This window comes from Symphalangus syndactylus, chromosome 5 (genome assembly GCF_028878055.3).
Source record: "Symphalangus syndactylus isolate Jambi chromosome 5, NHGRI_mSymSyn1-v2.1_pri, whole genome shotgun sequence".
NCBI lineage: Eukaryota > Metazoa > Chordata > Mammalia > Primates > Hylobatidae > Symphalangus > Symphalangus syndactylus.
Window position 1 is genome coordinate 62,000,971 of NC_072427.2, and position 18,983 is coordinate 62,019,953.

At 38.6% G+C, this 18,983-nt stretch overlaps 1 protein-coding gene across 11 annotated transcripts in view; it reads right to left on the reverse strand.

The window, feature by feature from the left end:
* MEIS2 (Meis homeobox 2) overlaps nt 1-18,983 on the reverse strand; it is a 211,979-nt gene that overhangs the window by 146,162 nt on the left and 46,834 nt on the right. For all 11 annotated transcript variants that reach the window (XM_063640274.1, XM_055278639.2, XM_055278637.2 and 8 more), the window contains one exon: nt 797-942. In XM_063640274.1, coding sequence (XP_063496344.1) covers nt 797-942 — 146 coding nt within the window. The remainder of the gene's footprint in view (nt 1-796; nt 943-18,983) is intronic.

Here is an 18,983-nt window from a genome sequence, read left to right on the forward strand (position 1 = left end):
TTTCCAAATGAACAGTAAAATATAAGCATGCCTAGTTTCTCTGTAAAAATATATTGTAATTTTTTTGTCATGGGAGTCTTAGAGTCAACAGTATGTATCCACACATACAAGGATTGCAAACAGGAAGATAAAGATAAATTGTTACTTTTAAAATGTCGCACATAGTAAAACCGTTTCCAGAAGTGAACATGGTTAGCTTTTAAGATAATGGACTTGAGCAGCTAAAAAAAGAATCTTTAAGGTCCCCCTTGCAAAGGCATTATAGCACCTATAACCTTTCTGAATTTGTCATATAAGTAGATGACATATTTGTAAACTGCTTCAGCAATTAAAGCTGCACCTGATACTGTGAGCTTGGACATGCATGTGGCAAGGTGCTTTTTTTTTTTTTTTTTTTTTTTGCCTCCTAGAGGAGACGGCTTTCGTTCATAGTGTAATCGGCAATGTTTATGCACCTGTAAGCTCCTTACAGCCATTTCCCTTGGTTGCTGTTGCATTATCCGAAGTTGCTCTCATACTTTTAGCATAAATAACAAATTTACTTATATATGCTGTTTAGGGTCTTAGATCATTTTAAATAAAGTCCATTCCCAGCTTCTTAAAACAAAAACCCGCTACTTTCTAGAGGGTGCTCTTTGGATGGTAATAGTTGACTAAAAAAAAAACTACTCTGTTAGTCAGCAGATTTCAAGAATAAGAAAATAGGCACCTTAGTTTAAAAAAAATCTGTATGAGACGGTATAACTTGCTAGCAAAACAACAAAAACTATTTTTTTTGTCTTTCATCTTGACTTACTGTGAGATGCTGGAAGAGCCATGCTCTCATGATATTTGTTGCTACTTTGGGGAAAATGCCTCTTTTCTTCTGGCGTTTTTTGTCCTTATCCGGATCATCATCGTCACCTGTACCAGGTGAAGCTACACTGTTGTCTAAACCATCCCCTAGTAGAAAGAAATAAAAAGACATTAGAGAAAACATCGCAAGGGTGCCAACAACAAGTGCAGCTAATGATGAGCTCAGCTAAGCTTGTTGAAAGAAATCCATTAAGCGAGTATATTCTCTTTCATTAAAGTATAATTGGAGACACAAATATGTAAAAGACAAAATTAAACCAGGCCTCTTCAAATGTTAATTTTGTGTGTCTCACACTTGCCCATATCATTAATTCAATTATAATTGTGCACTTGACACAGTGCAGTAGCTCTTTGTCAATTATGGAATCCAATGTGGGAAAACCGCCATCAGAAAACCCATTCAGTGGAAACGCATCCCCATGCCCAGAGTGAACACATACTGTAGGGTAATCAAGTTAAATGTTCTGTAGTCTATATATTCTAGGCTGCCTGCATAGGTGACAGTAACTGTGTCACTGTTCATTGCACATAACGCACTGCCTGCTCAGCCCCTCCTAGAGCTGTCACCTCCTAAGCATGCACATTCGCACACTTCTCATATGACCCTGCACTCGGCATTTGCATGACATGAAAACTTTTAGCTCTCTGCACCACTGATCATTATCATGAAAAAAAAAAAGATACACATCAAGGTAGGGTGCTCACTTAATCAGAAGTTTCTATCAACATCTTTCTCTTCTGTGCTTTTCTCTGGCATTAATTGTGCATTAGCAAAAATCATTTACTTTTAACAGTCATAGTTATTTTTTCTTGCCCTCCGGCAAAAATGCCTTGAAAGCCTGCCTGGAGGGCATCTAAATTATGTATCTGAAAACCTCTTCTGGCAAGGCATTGCAGGACCCCTACTTTCTTAAAATTCATACGAGCACGTCTTCCTGTTTTTGGGAAGGCATCAATCAAGAGCAGCAATATATGCCATATCCCTACATTAATATTTGAACTAATAACTTTTAAAAAAGGAAAGAAACAAGATCCGACTTGTGGCATAATCAAATGCAAAATAAATGAAGAATACGGGGACAGCACTGGGGCTTTATAGATGGCTGTGTTTTCCTTGCACATCATTAGCCTGGAGCCACACGAAAGAGGAAAACAGAGAAGTGGTGAGTTTATGCTCCCTGCTGGTGTTTAAGAAGCCAGGGTCCTGGAAGGACATCTGGGAATTGCACTGAGATGGGGGTTTTTGTAATTTAAGAATAGACATTCATTAGCAGTAAATGCCATAAATCCCATGCTAAGTAAAAACCTTGTCCAAGAAAGCCTAAAACAATAAACTCTGTGCTCAATGTAGCCTGAGCTGGATGCTCTGTAGCTTTCTGAGGAATACTAGAGATCCATCAGCTCATTCCCAGACCTGCTCCCTCCTCTCGGACTGTGCTACAGCACAGCCATCCTGCCCACTGGGCCACTTGCCTTCTAACTTCTGGGTCTACTCTGTGGGCTTCCCTGTACCTGTTCTTTTCCTTTCTTGCCAAAAAGCCCTCAACCTTCTTTGACCAGAGAAGCAGAAAAGCCACAGCAAAGAGCTGGCAGATTAATTTTATTGACATTTCCATTTTCACTGCAATGCGATACCCTCCATCACATGGAAGAGATGACCCTCACTATTTACAGACTGACAGGCCACTTCATTACAACCACCCTGCCCCAAGGCAAAGCAGCTCCCTTCCATCTGCCCAAACACTAGAGCATGACCCCGAAGTTGCTGTTCTCTTTTTCTTTGCCTTCTGTTATGATAAAAAAAAATGGACCCCATATAGTCAAAGAACGAATCAGTATACAGTGAAACAAAAGGCGTTTGACTCTTTCAATACTGGATATCCAGAGTCTAGTTTTCATCTGTCACCCTCCCTGCACACCCATGTACACCAGAGTGTCGCCTGGACAAGGAGACACACACACATACACGCACACCCAAGCTCATGCAGGGACACGTGCACACGCTTTCCACCATGCCAAGGAACTGCTGCAAGGCAAATTCTCACCCACACTAATGGCTTCTGACTGCTCCTTGGCAACCCTAGCATTTTAACCTGGGTGGATGTGCTCTCCAAAATACAGACACTGGAGCGATCTCATCAGCTGTTCATGTGACACAGATGGAGAGTGGCTATTAGGAGCCAGGCAGTGGGCCTTGGGGATCTGAGGTGCTGTTCTGTAGCCTGAGGCAATTTTGAAAAGCAGTACCCGGAGATGAGGAAAAAAATCCACACTGCAAGTGCAAGTTTGAAGTCAGTCAGTCTGTCTGTCTACCTACCATGGATAAAGATATCTTTGTCTGTAATACGAAATCTATGTAGGCTATCTGAATGTACATTTCAGATAATGTATGTATGGAATAACTCTTTCTTCAATGTCTTCCAAATATAAAAACACACTCTGTAAACAATGCCTGTGTGTATATATTTCTTTCTAAGCACATATGGTTTCTGTGTATATGTTTAAGCTGAAATTGTCAGGATTTTGTTAAAATCTCATTTAGCTTTTTTTGATAGATTTTTGAATGCACTTATTTTAAAAGGTTAATGGCTTAATTGAAGGAAGTTCAACGAAAAAAGTCATTTGCCTTTTTAACCCAATCAATGACCTTAAAAATGAGAGACAGCATTTCCACAGTGCATCTTTTCTTTCTTAAAAGCAAAGAGGGCTGGTAACACCTTCAAACTATATGATTCACTATATTTAGCGCAAGAAAAAATATAGCTAGATTGAGCATCCTTTGATGACTGACAAACTGGAGAAGACAGGAGCATCACAGAAATTTTAATATAAAGCAACCTGTTGTATATAAATGTAAAATATTTGAATTTAGATCCACTGTAACAAATAATTATAAAAAATAATGTGTCTAGTTTTGTATTAATGACTAGATACTAGACACAAAATTTTAAACTAATACATGTTTATACCTCTGTAAAAAGAGGAATTTTCCTCTCCCAAACACAATAAATACAATTGTTTTTTCCTCCAATGGACTGTGGACCAGCTCCAGCACAGAGAACTAACAACAGCATAATGAAGATTTTTGAAAGACAACTATGTGAACTGCAACCTAAAATAAAATTTTGCAGCTAATGCTAGAGTTAGTAACTCAACATGGATATTGGTGTTTTTTTTTTATTTTAAGGCTGTGTGTGTGTGCGCGCGCGCGCGTGTGTGTGGTTGTGTGTATAAGATAGTTGGCAATCCTTGGCACATGTGCCAAATGAGTTTATGTGCTGAAAAAGGTATGTATACCACCATAAACGCACGTGCCAAATGAGGTAAGGAGATAGCATCTGAAGTTAGGATTCAAAATTGTGGAATTCTTGAGGACAGTAACTGTTTCTTGCTTATCTTTTGATTATGAGAAGATACCTCCATGCCTGACTCAGAACAGATAACCAGGGATTGTCAGTTGGGTGAGTAAATGACTGAACTTATCAATGAGCTTATGCAAGGGCCCTCCCCACTTTTTGCCAACCCCCATGGTGGGGCAGCTGCACACATTATATACCTAAAGGGTGAGGGTCTTGTTCCTCTGGAACAGCTGAGTGGGTTACCTGTGTGCACAAAGTAACTTCTAGACATGCCAGGAACAGAGCTTCTTTGAAGAGCTCAGTACCCACAGGGCTTTTTTTTGCAGAGCTAAACCAAAGGCCATTCCATCAGCATTGCCACCTCTGATGATGAAAGGCTATATAAAGAAATACTGGGCATGTTTCTTTTGAAAGGTTGCTAATCCCTTGACCAAGGGCATAGTCTAAGTTTTGGGTAAACATACTCAAAATAAATGTGCATTAGTGAAACATATTGTGCGTGACCATGGAAAGGAAGACTCAAGGCCTGTGGACAGATAAATCTGAAGTGGATTAAATGATCAGAGGAGATTGTTAAAAACACAGGTCCTCAGGCCTCATCCCAGACCTACTGATTCAAAATGTCCTAGGGCGGGAAAAAGGAATTTGTAATTTCAACAATTCCTTGGGTTTGCTTATGCAATCAGAGTAGCACTGGTGCTTTAGCTGGCTTTGGGAAGCCACTGACTAGATTATCTAAATTGAAATGAGATGCAGCCTCAGGAACAGGTAGGTAGTTAAAATTCTACTTTACTCCCATGAATGAGGTTAGCAGTCACAGTGAGTAACTGCAATCTGGCCTGGGCCTTATTCACTGTGGGAAAGCCATGCTGTTCTAAATCCCCATCCTAGTCTTCTGGTAGTAAGGGTTAAACAGAAAGAAAGAAGCTATAGAACATTGGCTCTGTGCACTGGCACTAGCTAAAAACTTGTGAGAAATGCAAATTCTCAGTCTTAGCTGAGACCTACTGAATCTGAAACTCTAGGTGTGGGGCCCTGTTAATCATCCCTGCAGGTGGGTCTGATGCCCACTCCAGCTTGAGAACCACTGCCATAAAGCACAGAGAGCATCCCCTTGTTTTGCTGTCCTCCGCTGTTGTTTGAAGGCCTGAATCTAATCCCTGGGTCCTCCTCCTGTCTTAAGACTCTGAAGCATTTTGAGAGCATCTCTAGCTGGATTTACACCTATGCTCTCAAGGAAGTCACACATGCTTTCCTTAGCTGAGCAGATTATGCTCAGAGCACGACATTGCTCTGGTAGGTAGCTCCAGCATACACCTACTTAAAAGAGCAATAATGAGAGTGTCTCACTGCAGGAAGCTAAATCCTGGGATACCATCGGCATCTGGGTGTAGGCAAATATCCATATCCACAGCTGTGTATCCACTGAATCAAGGAAGGACATCGGCACACTATGAGAGGATCCTCAGATGATTGATTCTAAATCCTAGTTCTAGAATTGATTCTAAATTCTAAGTTCTAGACCAGGTTTAATAGTTAAATATATTCATACATAATATATGTGCACCTGGGATTACAAAAATATTTTAAATGTATTTAAAAAAAGAAAAGAAAATTCTCATTCATAAAATTCATGGTCATAAAAACTACCTAGGCAGGCTTGGCATGGTGGCTCATGCCTGTAATCCCAGCACTTTGGGGGGCCTGTTTGGGAAGATTGCTAGAGTTTGGGAGTTTGAGACCAACCTTGGCAACATAGTGAGACCCTCTCTCTACGAAAAATTAGCCAGGCGTGGTGGTGAGCACCTCAGATTGAGGTGGGAGGATGGCTTGATCCCAAGAGTTCGAGGCTGCCATGGGCAATGATTGCACCACTGCACTCTCGCCTGGGCAGCAGAGTGAGACCCTATCTCAAAAAGAAAGGAAAAAGTCAACCATCCAGGCAAAAAGATGCCACTTCATCTTTTGGCATATTGCTTTATTCCATTTAGCCAAAAATCTAATTATATTTTGAATATCAAGCACATGATTTGGAATGAAAAAATGATCAAAGCAGTGATGATGTGCTATGATGAGTCTGATGCCACAGGGATGTGGCCTTCTTTCTCCTTGTCTTATCAGAAAAACATTGCAACAACCAAGACAGTCCTAGTCCATCTTCTTCTACTTACCCCATCCCTGCCAAAACTGACATTTACTGTTGAGGAAACTGAGGCCAGGAGATTAAATCCTTGCCCAAGATGCCACAGCTACACATGGTCAAGGATAAACTGGAGTCCAGGCATGGCAACTACAAGTCAGTGCTACCACCACTGGTATTCTCACATTAACATTGTAAATTATCTTTTACTTTTCAAAGCATCACCTTGTCTGAACACTGTTATCAATGGCAGATCCAAACAATGCTTGATTCTATAGGGAAAGGTCTAAGCACAGAGAACAGACTAGTTCTGGGGCCCTAGGGTTGGGACTGAGCTAGACCTGGTCCAAGTTGGCTTCAAATAGAAATGTGCAAACTCTTCTCCAGAAGTCAGCCAGTTCCTGCAAGAGCTTTAATTATATTTGACACTCAGAATTTTCATAACTGGTTTAACACAGTCCAAATGAAGACTCTGACATGGGCAGCACCGGACTGACCCTCAGAGCCCAGAGATGCTACCAATATTTGAGCCTACTGTCCATGAAGTAGGATCTCATGAGCTTTGATGTCATCACTGTGCAGTACTATTAAACACTTCATAGAACTGTGATTACAATGATATATTCACATCCTTTAAAGTCACTTTTTAAAAGATAGAATAATATTTCTGTGACATTTGGCACACTGTCAAACACCTAAAACTGACCTCTCAGCCATGTCTCTTCAGAGAAATAAGACAAATTAATATGTATTTGGTTAACAGTACTTGTACTTCTTTTAGGAAACTTGTGGTACATTATTTAATTGTCATTTCTCCCTAGTTCTAGACCAGGTTTAATAGTTAAATATGTTCATACAAAATATATGTTAAGGAAATAAAGAATGACAGCTCATCTGGAGGAACAAGACTTTTTTTCTGTCTCTTTTTGTAGCAATAAAAATTTACCATATTCATTAACATTTTCATTTTGCACAATGTAAGTTCACTAATTTTATACACACACAAACATAGATAGACAGATATCAATATTGATATCTTCCAAACAACCCATTTCCAGGAAGTAGGTATACTTATGAATATAAAGATACTTATATGTGTTATATGCTATTTTAAACCTAAATTTATATAAATTAAATTGTCACCATTTAAAATACTTCAATTTGTGCACAATTATTGAAACATATTTGTAGACGAACTTAATGTTTTTGCCTGTAGTCAGATACATATATACATGTACATATGCAAATTTCTATAGTTCGTAGGTGTTTTCAGTAACCAGTTCTCTATCTCTAGAACACCGTCCCCTCCTTTTTTTTTTTTTTTTTTTTTTTGAGATGGAGTCTTCCTCGCTCTGTTGCCAGGCTGGAGTGCAGTGGCACAACCTTGGCTCACTGCAACCTCCACCTCCCTGGTTCAAGCAATTCTCCTGCTTCAGCCTCCCGAGTAGCTAGGATTACAGGTGCGTGCCACCACGCCCAGTTAATTTTTGTACTTTTAGTAGAGACAGGGTTTCACCATGTTGGCCAGGATGGTGTCGATGTCTTGACCTCATGATCTGCCCACCTCAGCCTCCCAAAGTGCTGTGATTACAGGCGTGAGCCACCACGCCTGGCCCGTCTCTTCTTTATCCACACGTTTGTCACTTTCATTATGATCATTACCACAAGTAACTTCCATTGGGCACTTGCAATGTTCCAATCCTCATTTAATCTTCACAACAAATGAATAAAATTATCTCCATTCTACAGATAAGAAAACTGAGACTCAAAGAAATTAGATAACTTGTCAAAGGCCACACAGAAAGTGGCAGAGTAGCGCTTGTCCTCCAAATCCCATGCTCACCTCCTCTATTCCTTTCCTCAAGCTGCTGGGAGAAGAAGATGTGAAGGGTGAAGCTAAATTCTGGATTTGCCCTCACTGCTAAAGAAATAAATGCCAAGAGAGAGGCCCTGTATGTTCACATGTATATCCTAGAGAGACACTGGATAACAGTACACTTAAAATTAAATATGAACCAAGAAACAAGCATCTCATAATTTTTGCACAGATGAATGTATCCAATATGAGCCTACCCTTTATCTACAGGCTTATGATTATTTCCTGTGGATCTAAAGCTCAAATTAAATATGATTTTGAAGCAGAAACATCTGCTGAATTTTAAAGACTTTTCTGAGCCAAGGGATCTTTCAAGATTCCATACCTTTAATCCTTCCTGTTGGCCTTGAATGCCCTTTCTCTTCATTTTTCTTTCCTCTTTTCCCATTCTTCTTTACTAGCAAACTCCTATTCAACCTTTAAAACCCAGTGAAAAAGGGATCTCCTTCATAAAGCTTTCCCCAGCTCCCATTAACAGAGCTAGTGTACTATATGCCCTCTACTTCTTCAACAGTTTGTTCTTACCTCTGTTATTTACTTTTCTTCTTGCAATTTATCTGTTTACTAGTTTGTCTGTGAGCTTTTACTAGTTTGTCTGTCTGTGAGCTTTTGCATTTCTGATTCCCAAGCCCTGAGAAAGAGTAAACACTAAAATGTTAGTGAAATGTACAGATGGATAGCAAGAGCCTTTAGATACATTAATTAGAACCTGATGAGAACAAATCTGCTTTGAAGAAAGTGCCCAGGAAAGAGATTCCCTGGCTTCTAGTAGTCGCCAAGCCTTAGGTTCCCTCCCTCCACTCTCCCTGCCCTATTGGCACTAGGTTATCACCCACCCAGTGTTTCACTGTGTGCATATATGCAGAGATGATGTGAGACACATGTCATATACTGCTTATAAAAATGGTGCTCCATCTCAACTCTGCCCTATTCCAACACGGAAGAGAGAGTGCTAGGAGAGAGGGGACTGCCCACTGCCCAGCTTGTTTGGGTTATTCAGAAACATCACAGTTAAAAATGAAGTATAATGCAGTAATGGAACTGCAACACACAGTATTTTATGGACTAATTTTCCGTCATCACTTCTTTATTCCCTTTTCCTCCTAAATATAGTACTTTGAAAACAGGATTACAACATACTAAGAGCCAAAAGGTATTTTCTTTCAGTGGTTGTCAGGGACTACCTTCCAGGAGTTTAATTTAGGGCATCCCACTGAGAAACCTGCATCAGGATTTCAAATGAGATTAAAAAAAAGGAAGAAGAAGCAGCTTTTGCCTAATTCTACTTTAGAATACAGCCTTGCAAAACTTGCTTTCCAAAAACCATCAGCAAAGTAAATCTTTTTCGCCGGGCGCGGTGGCTCAAGCCTGTAATCCCAGCACTTTGGGAGGCCGAGGCGGGCGGATCACGAGGTCAGGAGATCGAGACCATCCTGGCTAACACGGTGAAACCCCGTCTCTACTAAAAACACAAAAAATTAGCCGGGCGTGTTGGCGGGCGCCTGTATTCCCAGCTACTCGGGAGGCTGAGGCAGGAGAATGGCGTGAACCCAGGAGGTGGAGGTTGCGGTGAGCCGAGATCGCGCCACTGCACTCCAGCCTGGGGGACAGAGAAAGACTCCGTCTCAAAAAAAAAAAAAAAAAAAAAAGTAAATCTTTTTCTACATGCAATTTACCTTTTTTTCACATCGGATCAGTTGGGGGGAGGGGGCTGTAGACCCAGAAACATGGGGAGGATGAGGGGCCAGCAGTGAGACCTGCTAATTACTGATCTCTTTTACTCTCCTGCTGTGCTTAACTGTCCGGACATGTTAAAGTGAAATTTTTCTGTGATTGTTCAAGTGACTAGTTCGTGGCCCGCTAGCATGGAGGGAAGCAGAAGAGATGAAATGCTTTCGTTTACATGCAACATTTACTAACTGTGTGGGTTTTCCGACATTAAAGAGAGGACAGTGACCCAGGCCACCTTTTTCACACTCAAAGGAGCACTGAAAAAACAAGTCTTCATCGGCTTACCTCAGGCTTCCCTGGTCCTGAACACCCTCCCCCCGGGGTATGAGCAGAAAGGGAAAAAAAGAGGGGATTTTATGCTCCTTTCTCTTCAACTTTTCAGGCGGTATAAGCAGCATTTAGCAAATTCAGCCCCAAATGGCTCCAAATGCTCAGAGCTGCAGGGGCTCATTCTTTGTTATCCTCCCTCTATTTACACAGGATTTACGCAGGCTCTCCACTGAAGAGACCGAAAGCACTTCCATTCTCACTGGCTTGGCCAGCCCAGACTGTGGCCACTGCAGCTCCACTCTGGCCTGTGATGGGAGATTTCTACAACCTGGAGAAGGCAACAAACTGCTCACTAACTCAGTGATCCCGAGACAACCTGGCTGGTACAGGCAACTGCAAAGCAGACAGGCCTGCAGAGATGAGCTAACCTTCCAGAAGAGAAAGGAAAACCCAGCCAAGGCTGTGCAAATGTGCGTCCAGAGACAAATAACATGCACTTTAAAATATGCATCTATATGATATAATGGAAAGTGGTGGGTGAAAAAAAAAATTCAGACTGCAGCTTGGATGAAAACCACTTCACCCACTGGTTGGAAAAATAAAGTGTAAAAACAGACAGATGGACACATGTAAATGTGGCTGTGTTTTAGGCTTTAGCTGGCAATGTGAGTGTCGTAGTATAGTTTTGCACGCCTGTATTTTCCATATCATGTTGAATCCTGTTAACTGTTGAACAGAAACATCCTCATACTGGTCCTTGACCAAATCAGTCCCCTCAATTTACCCGTTAGGAACCATAAAATGGCTTTGTTTATTGACTGGAACAGTCTAATCCTTTATAGCAGAAGAGAATGAAAGCTTCCAACACTTTTAGCCTATTCTTCACTAAATGTGGTTATTCTCGTTTAAAATATATATATATATATAAATAATTCATTGTCATTTGAAATATATATATATATTTTACTTACCAATTTTAAAATATTTAAGAAAGGATATCTGTTCTCCTAAGTCTCCCACTGAATTCTCTAAAGGATATTGACTGACTCTAGTAGAAAAGTACATTCCTCTGCCATTATAATTCAGCAGATTGCTTAATCTCTGTGGTGCAGGATAAAAGAATGTACTTGTTACTCAGTTACCTGATAAGCACATATAAAAGTACAGAATATATTCTGAAGTTATTCACAGTACATCATAATAAAGCTCTTCTGGGCACTCTAATGATTCATTTTTAGTGATCTCTCAAATGCCCTTTTCCACAGTTAACACTCAGATTTTATTAAGGTAGAAAGCAGGGACAAATGTCCACTCAAGTCCCAGCTCTCAAATTTGACTCTACTTGCACTACACTACCTAGAGCTAAAGCTTTTTTAATGTTCTGTTCACCTCCCTAGAGTGGCATTTCAGCTAGCAGAGTTCACAATCCTTCAGCCCTAAACACAGAAGGCTGCTATCTTCAAGTCATCCTAGGAATGTGCCAGATACCATCATTTTCCTCCTGTGATACAAAGAACCAGAAAGAGAGAGAGACCAAGAGAAGACCAACCTGATCAAGTTACCAAGAGCCCAGAATGCCCCTCTCAGGAGGTTAATCTTTGAACCGGTAAATGTTATAATTAGGAGCCTTGAAGTTGGGCCGAGGCTGGCCACTGAAATAAAGACCCTAAAAGAGAAAGTATGAATGGATCCCATCTCTTTCACCTAATGGTTTGACACAAGGGTCATGGTTTTTATGGAAAATTATACAAAAATGAGTTGTTATGACATGTGAGTCTCATTCTCACATTTCCTACAGAAGAAAAAAGGTGGTCGGAGAGATGTGTCTTCCCAATTTCACTTAGCTATGTTTCAGTACAAATTGTGAAAATTATGCAAATAACAATTTTGGCACCTTTGCTAGAGGAAAACATTATTAAATTATGCTCTAAGTATTTTGTCTGCTTTAGTAATTACTCTCATGTAACTGTAAATATAAATAGCTGTTATTCTGTTTAAATTTTTAATCATGCAAAATATTGTCACACAAAATGTCCTTCTGTTGCAGTCTAACTGGGATTTTCTTTTTTAAAATATCCATATTTAACTGAAGTGGACTATTTTTAGCGTTGTGAAGTGTTTTAGTAAAGATAGCTGGCTAACATCTCTGAATCAACAGGTCTTTCAAGGAAAGATATGGCCTTTATATTTGCAAAAAGAATTTCCTACAAAAGGCCGTTTATATAAAACACATTTTTAACATTTTAAGCTAAAACTAGAATATAATTAGTCTGCTTCCAAGAATGTATTAATTACATCAAACCTATACTATATGTTTTAGTGTAGATCAATAATAACTATAGGATTTTTTAACTTATTGTCTCTTTTATCATACTTTAATATTAAATGAAACATTAAATGTCAACTAAGTATTTATCAATAATAAAATTTGTTGGAAGAAATAACAACAAAGAAAAGTTCTATCTGTAACAGAAATTATTTCATTCCATTTTTAAGAGTCCTTACTTCATTATCAAATTTGCTATCTAAAACAAAAATAAGACAATACATTTTTATAACATAAAATGGTTGATCACTTTTAATTCCTCAGATGATGTTGCTCTGTGAATTTATATCAGCAGATATCATTTCAAAGAGCAGAACAACAAAAACGAAGGTTTTCTGAATATTTCTTCCACTTTACCAACTACTGTAAAATGAAAACAAAAGAATATTTTAATAAAAGTGCAACTTTGAAACTCTGAAAGTTAAATAGTGCAAAAAAACCCCACAATAACTCTTTATCTTAAAAGATAGCCATCTCTATAATAATAATGTTAACTAAGATAACTAGTTAGAGATATATATCAACATGCCCTTTATGAAGTTTTTAGGAAGCTAGTGATAGTTACCTATAGAAAAAATGAACAATAGTATTATGGAGTTGATAACTGGTTTTAGGTGAATATTTTTTAAACCATTAACACCCCAAATTTGGAACATATCTGTTAGATATTAGAAAACTATATTTTGAACATTTTTTCAAAGAACATTTTCATACAACAGAGTTTCCTAATCAAACTTTGAATTTTTGTTTAAGAAGTTTGTAAATTAAATGGCTAGCACTTTAAAAGTAAAATGATGCATTCAGATATTCCATTTATGATGATTGCTTTAAATAAATGTAGTGCCATTATTTGAGACCAAGCAGATATGTTTTTGTAATAGAATGCAAACGAATATCTACAACATATACATAATAGCCCTAGAGAAACAAATAACGTGGCTGCTTGATAAGAATAATCTAAGATAGCACAAGTTGATCATTCTTCATATGGCCTATACAGTATAGAACAGCAGACACTGAGGCCCTATAAAGTACATGGAAAATGGAAAATGACTGCTAATGGGTGTGAGGTTTCTTTTGGGGTGATGAAAATGTCCTAAAATTGGCTGTGTTGATGATGGAACAACTTTGTGAATAGATTAAAACCACTGAATTATAAGCTTTTAAGGGATGAATTGCATAGTATGTGAATTATATCTCAATAAAGCTGTGGTTTTGTTTTTGCTTTTTTTGTTTTTGTTTTTTTTGGAGACAGAGTCTCACTCTGTCTCCCAGGCCGGAGTGTAGTGGCTCAGTCTCAGCTCATTGCAACCTCTGCCTCTTGGGTTCAAGCAATTCTTGTACCTCAGCCTCCTGAGTAGCTGGGAGTACAGGTGTGTGCCACCATGCCTGGCTAATTTTTTGTATTTTTAGTACAGATGGGGCTTCATCACGATGGTCATGCTGGTCTCAAACTCCTGAGCTCAGGCAATGCACCTCAGCCTCCCAACATGCTGGGATTACAGGCGTGAGCCACCACAACTGGCCTTTTTTTTTTTTTTTAAGACCAGATTTTGGCCTCACACTACAAATAAGCATGCTGGAAGAAATATAAAAGCCTAGTAGTTGAACTTGAAGGTATCCATAATCTTTTCCGAATTGCTTCAAACAATGTGATTTCAAGGCCACTTACTAATATTGTCTTAGCACCTTGTGTATGGACAAACATATGTACTTGAAAACATTTGAGATAGATATTATGCTGTTTATATTACAAAGATATGCATTATAGAATGTATTACAAAGATATGCATTATAGAATGTATATTGACTTTCATACTAAAATTAATCCTTCTCCACTCTCAATTCTATTGCATCATAGCAGAACCCTAGCCCAAATATTTGCTCTTCCAAGGCTTACATTAACACTTAGAACTCCAGAATACTTCCACAAGCAGATACAAACACACACATCCCATGCCTACATTTCTACCCAATTATTGAAAGCTTCTTCAAGTCAAAAACCATATCTCTTTTTCTCATATTCTTAGAACTTCATATATGTTATGGGTATAGTTTGTGCCTAGGCTTTTATTAAATGAATGGAGGGAGAGCTCTCTTATTTCTTGGAATATGCTTTTATGCCTTGTGGGTTTATATCTAAAATTTGGAAACAGAAACTATCTAGAATGTTTGTCTCTAAGAGGTGTAAATTGGCCATAGAGTTAATGTGTCATAAATTTCAAAGGCATTAACTTGTAAGATGCACTCCACGGAAGAGGCAACTTTATTGAAACAGACAATAGACAATAGGGGCCCTAAATTTGGAAGAGTATCCTACATACTTTTCCAAATATCTGACATTTTTTATTTCTCTGGGCAGTTGTACTACTTTGTTTGTACACTGGAGACTGGCTTCTGATGCAGTCCTTGTCCCTCCACCCTGCCCTTCCACTCCCTCCTCACTTAAACACAGAAGCACATACTCATGGGGGGAAATGGTGATGAGATGGACGAAGCATGAGTTTTGGAATAAAACAGATCTTGTGTTGAATTTTCAGATCTATTTCTTATTTATATTTGTTAAGGCTAGTCAAAGTGAAAGAGTGTGAGTGAAGAAGAAATGAAGAAACCGGTGACTGGTTTTAATCAATTAGTTGTAAACACCACTGCACTTGGACCAGCCCCAGATCTATTCCTTATTGGTTGAGCATGACTTCAGTCAAGAGATTAACCCTCTGAACCTCAGTTTCCTCATCTGTGAAATGGGAAAAATTACACATACCTGACAGGTTAACCATAAAAATTAAATGAAATCATGAGAGAAAGAGCTATTACTTATATTGTGTCTCCACTTTGTATCCAATGCTTTATACTTACTAACAAACTTAAGGACCTCATACACAACATCTAGCCTCATGCAGTACCTGAAGTAGCAAAGGTGCATCAAAAAATGTTAGTTATTTATTTTCTTAAAAGAAAACAGTCTGAATGGATAAACAAACTGTGGTATATCCACACACTGAAATACTACTCAGCAATAGAAAGGAATAAACTACTGATACACCCAGCACGGTACATTTTGAAATCATGCTAAATGGAGAAAGACACACACAAAAGGCTACATACTGTATGATTTCAAATACATCAAATTCTAGAAAATGCAAACTTATACATAAGACCAAAAGCAGATCAGTGGTTACTTGAGGACATATATAGAGGGAGGGAGTGATTAAAAGGGGTATAAGGAAATTTTGGGGTAATGATGGAATGGTGTAGTATCTTGATTATGGTGCTGGTCTCATGAGTGTATACAACTGCCAAAACTTATTAAATTGTACACTTTAAATGAGCGCAATTTTTGTATGTAAATTATGCCTCAGTAAAGTACATAAAAATAATAAGCAAAGTATAGTTAAATCATCAAAAACCTGTTATTTGGCATAAAACACATTTTGGTGGAAAGTACAGCATTCAATATAGAGATGCTGCAGTGGGAATTCTCCTAGTAACTGCAGCAAAGTTCTGGATGATTTGGGGCGGCATTTGAAAGAAGCTATGAGGAGAAGCTCAACATGATATTTATGAACGTGTTGATTTATACAATTTTCTTTAACTTCATAAAGATGTAAGGTGGGTGGTCAGAATGCACTTTGCAGATTTTACAAAAAATATCTCCATTGTTCAAATCTCATTATAAGATATATTATCAATGAAGAACTATTCAAGTTGCAGAAAAATAAAATACCGATAATAACTTTGAAAGACAATAAAAGTAATTCTTAAAAAATTACTTTTTAAAACTTTCAGGAAATTCAGTCTTAACTCATTCCTTCCAAGTAAAATATCTCACACCACACTGGAGATCTTAGACAATTTCAGAGGAAAACCACATCATTCATGAAAGACCGAGCACTCTCAAGATTAAGAATTAATGGAAAATATAGAAATAATATTAGCCCTTGCCAGCCTGCTCCATGCCTTCAGATAAATCCCTGAATCCACCACATAAAGATGAAACAGAAGTAACATTTGTGGAGTGTCTACTACATGCCAGTTTCGGCGGGCTTTATCTCAACCACAGGACAGTTCAGAGTATGGTATTGTAACTCCTATTTAATATAAGCAGAAACTGAAGCCAGACAGGTTAAGAAACTCACCTAAAGTCATGTGGCTAGTTGGTAATGCAGCTGGGTCTTGAACTCTAAATCCTGAACTCAAGTCCATGCTGTCTACTCACTACACAGACCCTATTCTTATACAGAAATGGAATTCATATTTCTAAAGGGTGGGTGAGAGGTGGGGCAAACAATGCCTTATGGCTTTGAACCTGGATAAGTAGTCACTTACTATTGGCCAATTATGGCCAAATAATCCATCTGACTTTTGAGATGTGTGATATTTGGCACATATTAGATAATCAATAAAGGTTAGTTCCATTTCATTCTCTTTTTCCTTCCTTCTTTCACTTATTTGAAAGGCCCATTCACATAAGAAAAATGAAAATAGAGTCACCACTAGTTGAAAAATACATTTGCTTTAAAAAATGCCTTCTTCCTTATTCTTCCAAAGCTCGTATCTCAAAACAGCGCAAAAGCAAAGGGTCACGTGTGCTACTACTAAGTGGAAAACATTTTCATACCTGATTGCCATCCATCTTTTTCTCCTAGAAAGGTGAGGAGCTGAAAGCCAGGTAATTTTAGTTTGCCAAGGCAGAACCCCATTCTCTGTCATGAAGAAAGACAACTCGAAGGGCACCAACACAGCTTTATTCAGATCCTGTTAGCTAATAAAACAGGAACTGTAAAGGTTTTTGTTTGAGAGGAAAAGTTGTTCAACCTTTTCCCAGGAAAGAAAGGAAGGGGTTTGCTTTCTCAGTAGGTTTATTCATATACCTGTGGTAAACCAGCCTATGAGAGAAGTAACGTCTTTGCTGTAAGATCAGACCTAAGAGCTACCAATCAAATAGCAGTCCAACCTTAATATGCTGATACAGCAAATTTCCGGACCTTGATCACGCTAGGCTAGGGAGTCATTCTTCTCAGTGATAAAGTTGGCGAATGCACTCTTGAGAAGATAACAAATTAAAAACCGGCTGACTCGACACCATTTGAGTGAGGAATTCACCGCTGACCCAGTAGAACACAATTTCTACCACCAGTCAGTAATCACTGGAGAGGGGCCAACTTCACTTCATAGCTGTAAAACTATTCCTAACAGAGGGTCTTGGCACAGTTAAAACATAACTGTCCGATTTACCTCATGCACATCTACTGAAGTTGGTAATGACTTCCTCAACTATTTATATTCTGAGGCATACTGTGTGTGAAGGTTCAAAGATTCTCAAGCAAATTTGGGGTACTCAAAAGTGCTGTACTATTTAAACGACCAAAAATGTGAAAACAACTATATAACCAAGAGAACGTTTTCATTTTGAAAATATAATTCAAAATCTATAGAATTTCCACTAAAATATCTTAGAACTTATGTTCTAAACTTGGAAACATGTGATCTTGGATAAAAATACCTCATATCTATATAATAATTTTTCAGCTCTCAAATAATTCTTTTCAATTATTGATTACCACAACCAAGTGTAGGGGCATAGACTATTATCTCCATTTAACAGATAAAGCGAAGTCAGTGTTTTCCTAACTTCTTGCCTTGCCTGTAGCACCTTCCATTACTTATGGCGTATGATAGTATTAGGCTGAACCAGCTGAAATCACTAATATTTGACTATTTTTGATCTACCAAAATGGCAATTCCATAAAGCATTATTTCCAGCTTTACTAGCAATTATAATAAGGCTTTACTTTTGCTTTTTCTATTTTTCAATTTGCTTGTTTTTTATGTCTAGCCTCACTCTCCCAATCTCCGTCGATTACATTCTCTTTCCATATTGACCAGATGAAAAAGATAAAGTAGAAATAAATTCTAAAAATGGAAGCCCTGACCTATGAGAGGCCAATGATTTTACACATAGAAAACTTGCCAATGAAAAATCAGGAGGTGGGGAGACTTTGCATGTTTTTAATTGTTTTTTGTTTTGTTTTGTTTTTTGAGACAGGATCTCTGTTGCCCAGGCTGGACTGCAGTGGAATGATCAGGGCTCACCACAGCCTCAACTTCCCAGGCTTAAGCGATCCTCCCACCTCAGCCCCCTAAATAGCTGGGACTACAGGCATGTGCCACCATACCCAGCTGATTTTTAAAATGTTCCTGTAGCGATGGCTTCTCCCTGTGTTGCCCAGGCTTGTCTCCAACTTGTGAGCTCAAGCGATCCTCCTGTCTCAGCCTCCCAAAGTGCTAAGATTATAGGCTGAGCCACCGTGCCCAGCATGACTTTATGTGTTTTTAAAGAGGGATGTAGAAAGAAGCCTGTTTGTGATATTTAGAAAAAGGAAGTATTCCTGTCAATTCTAATTTCAAATTTCAACAACAGTA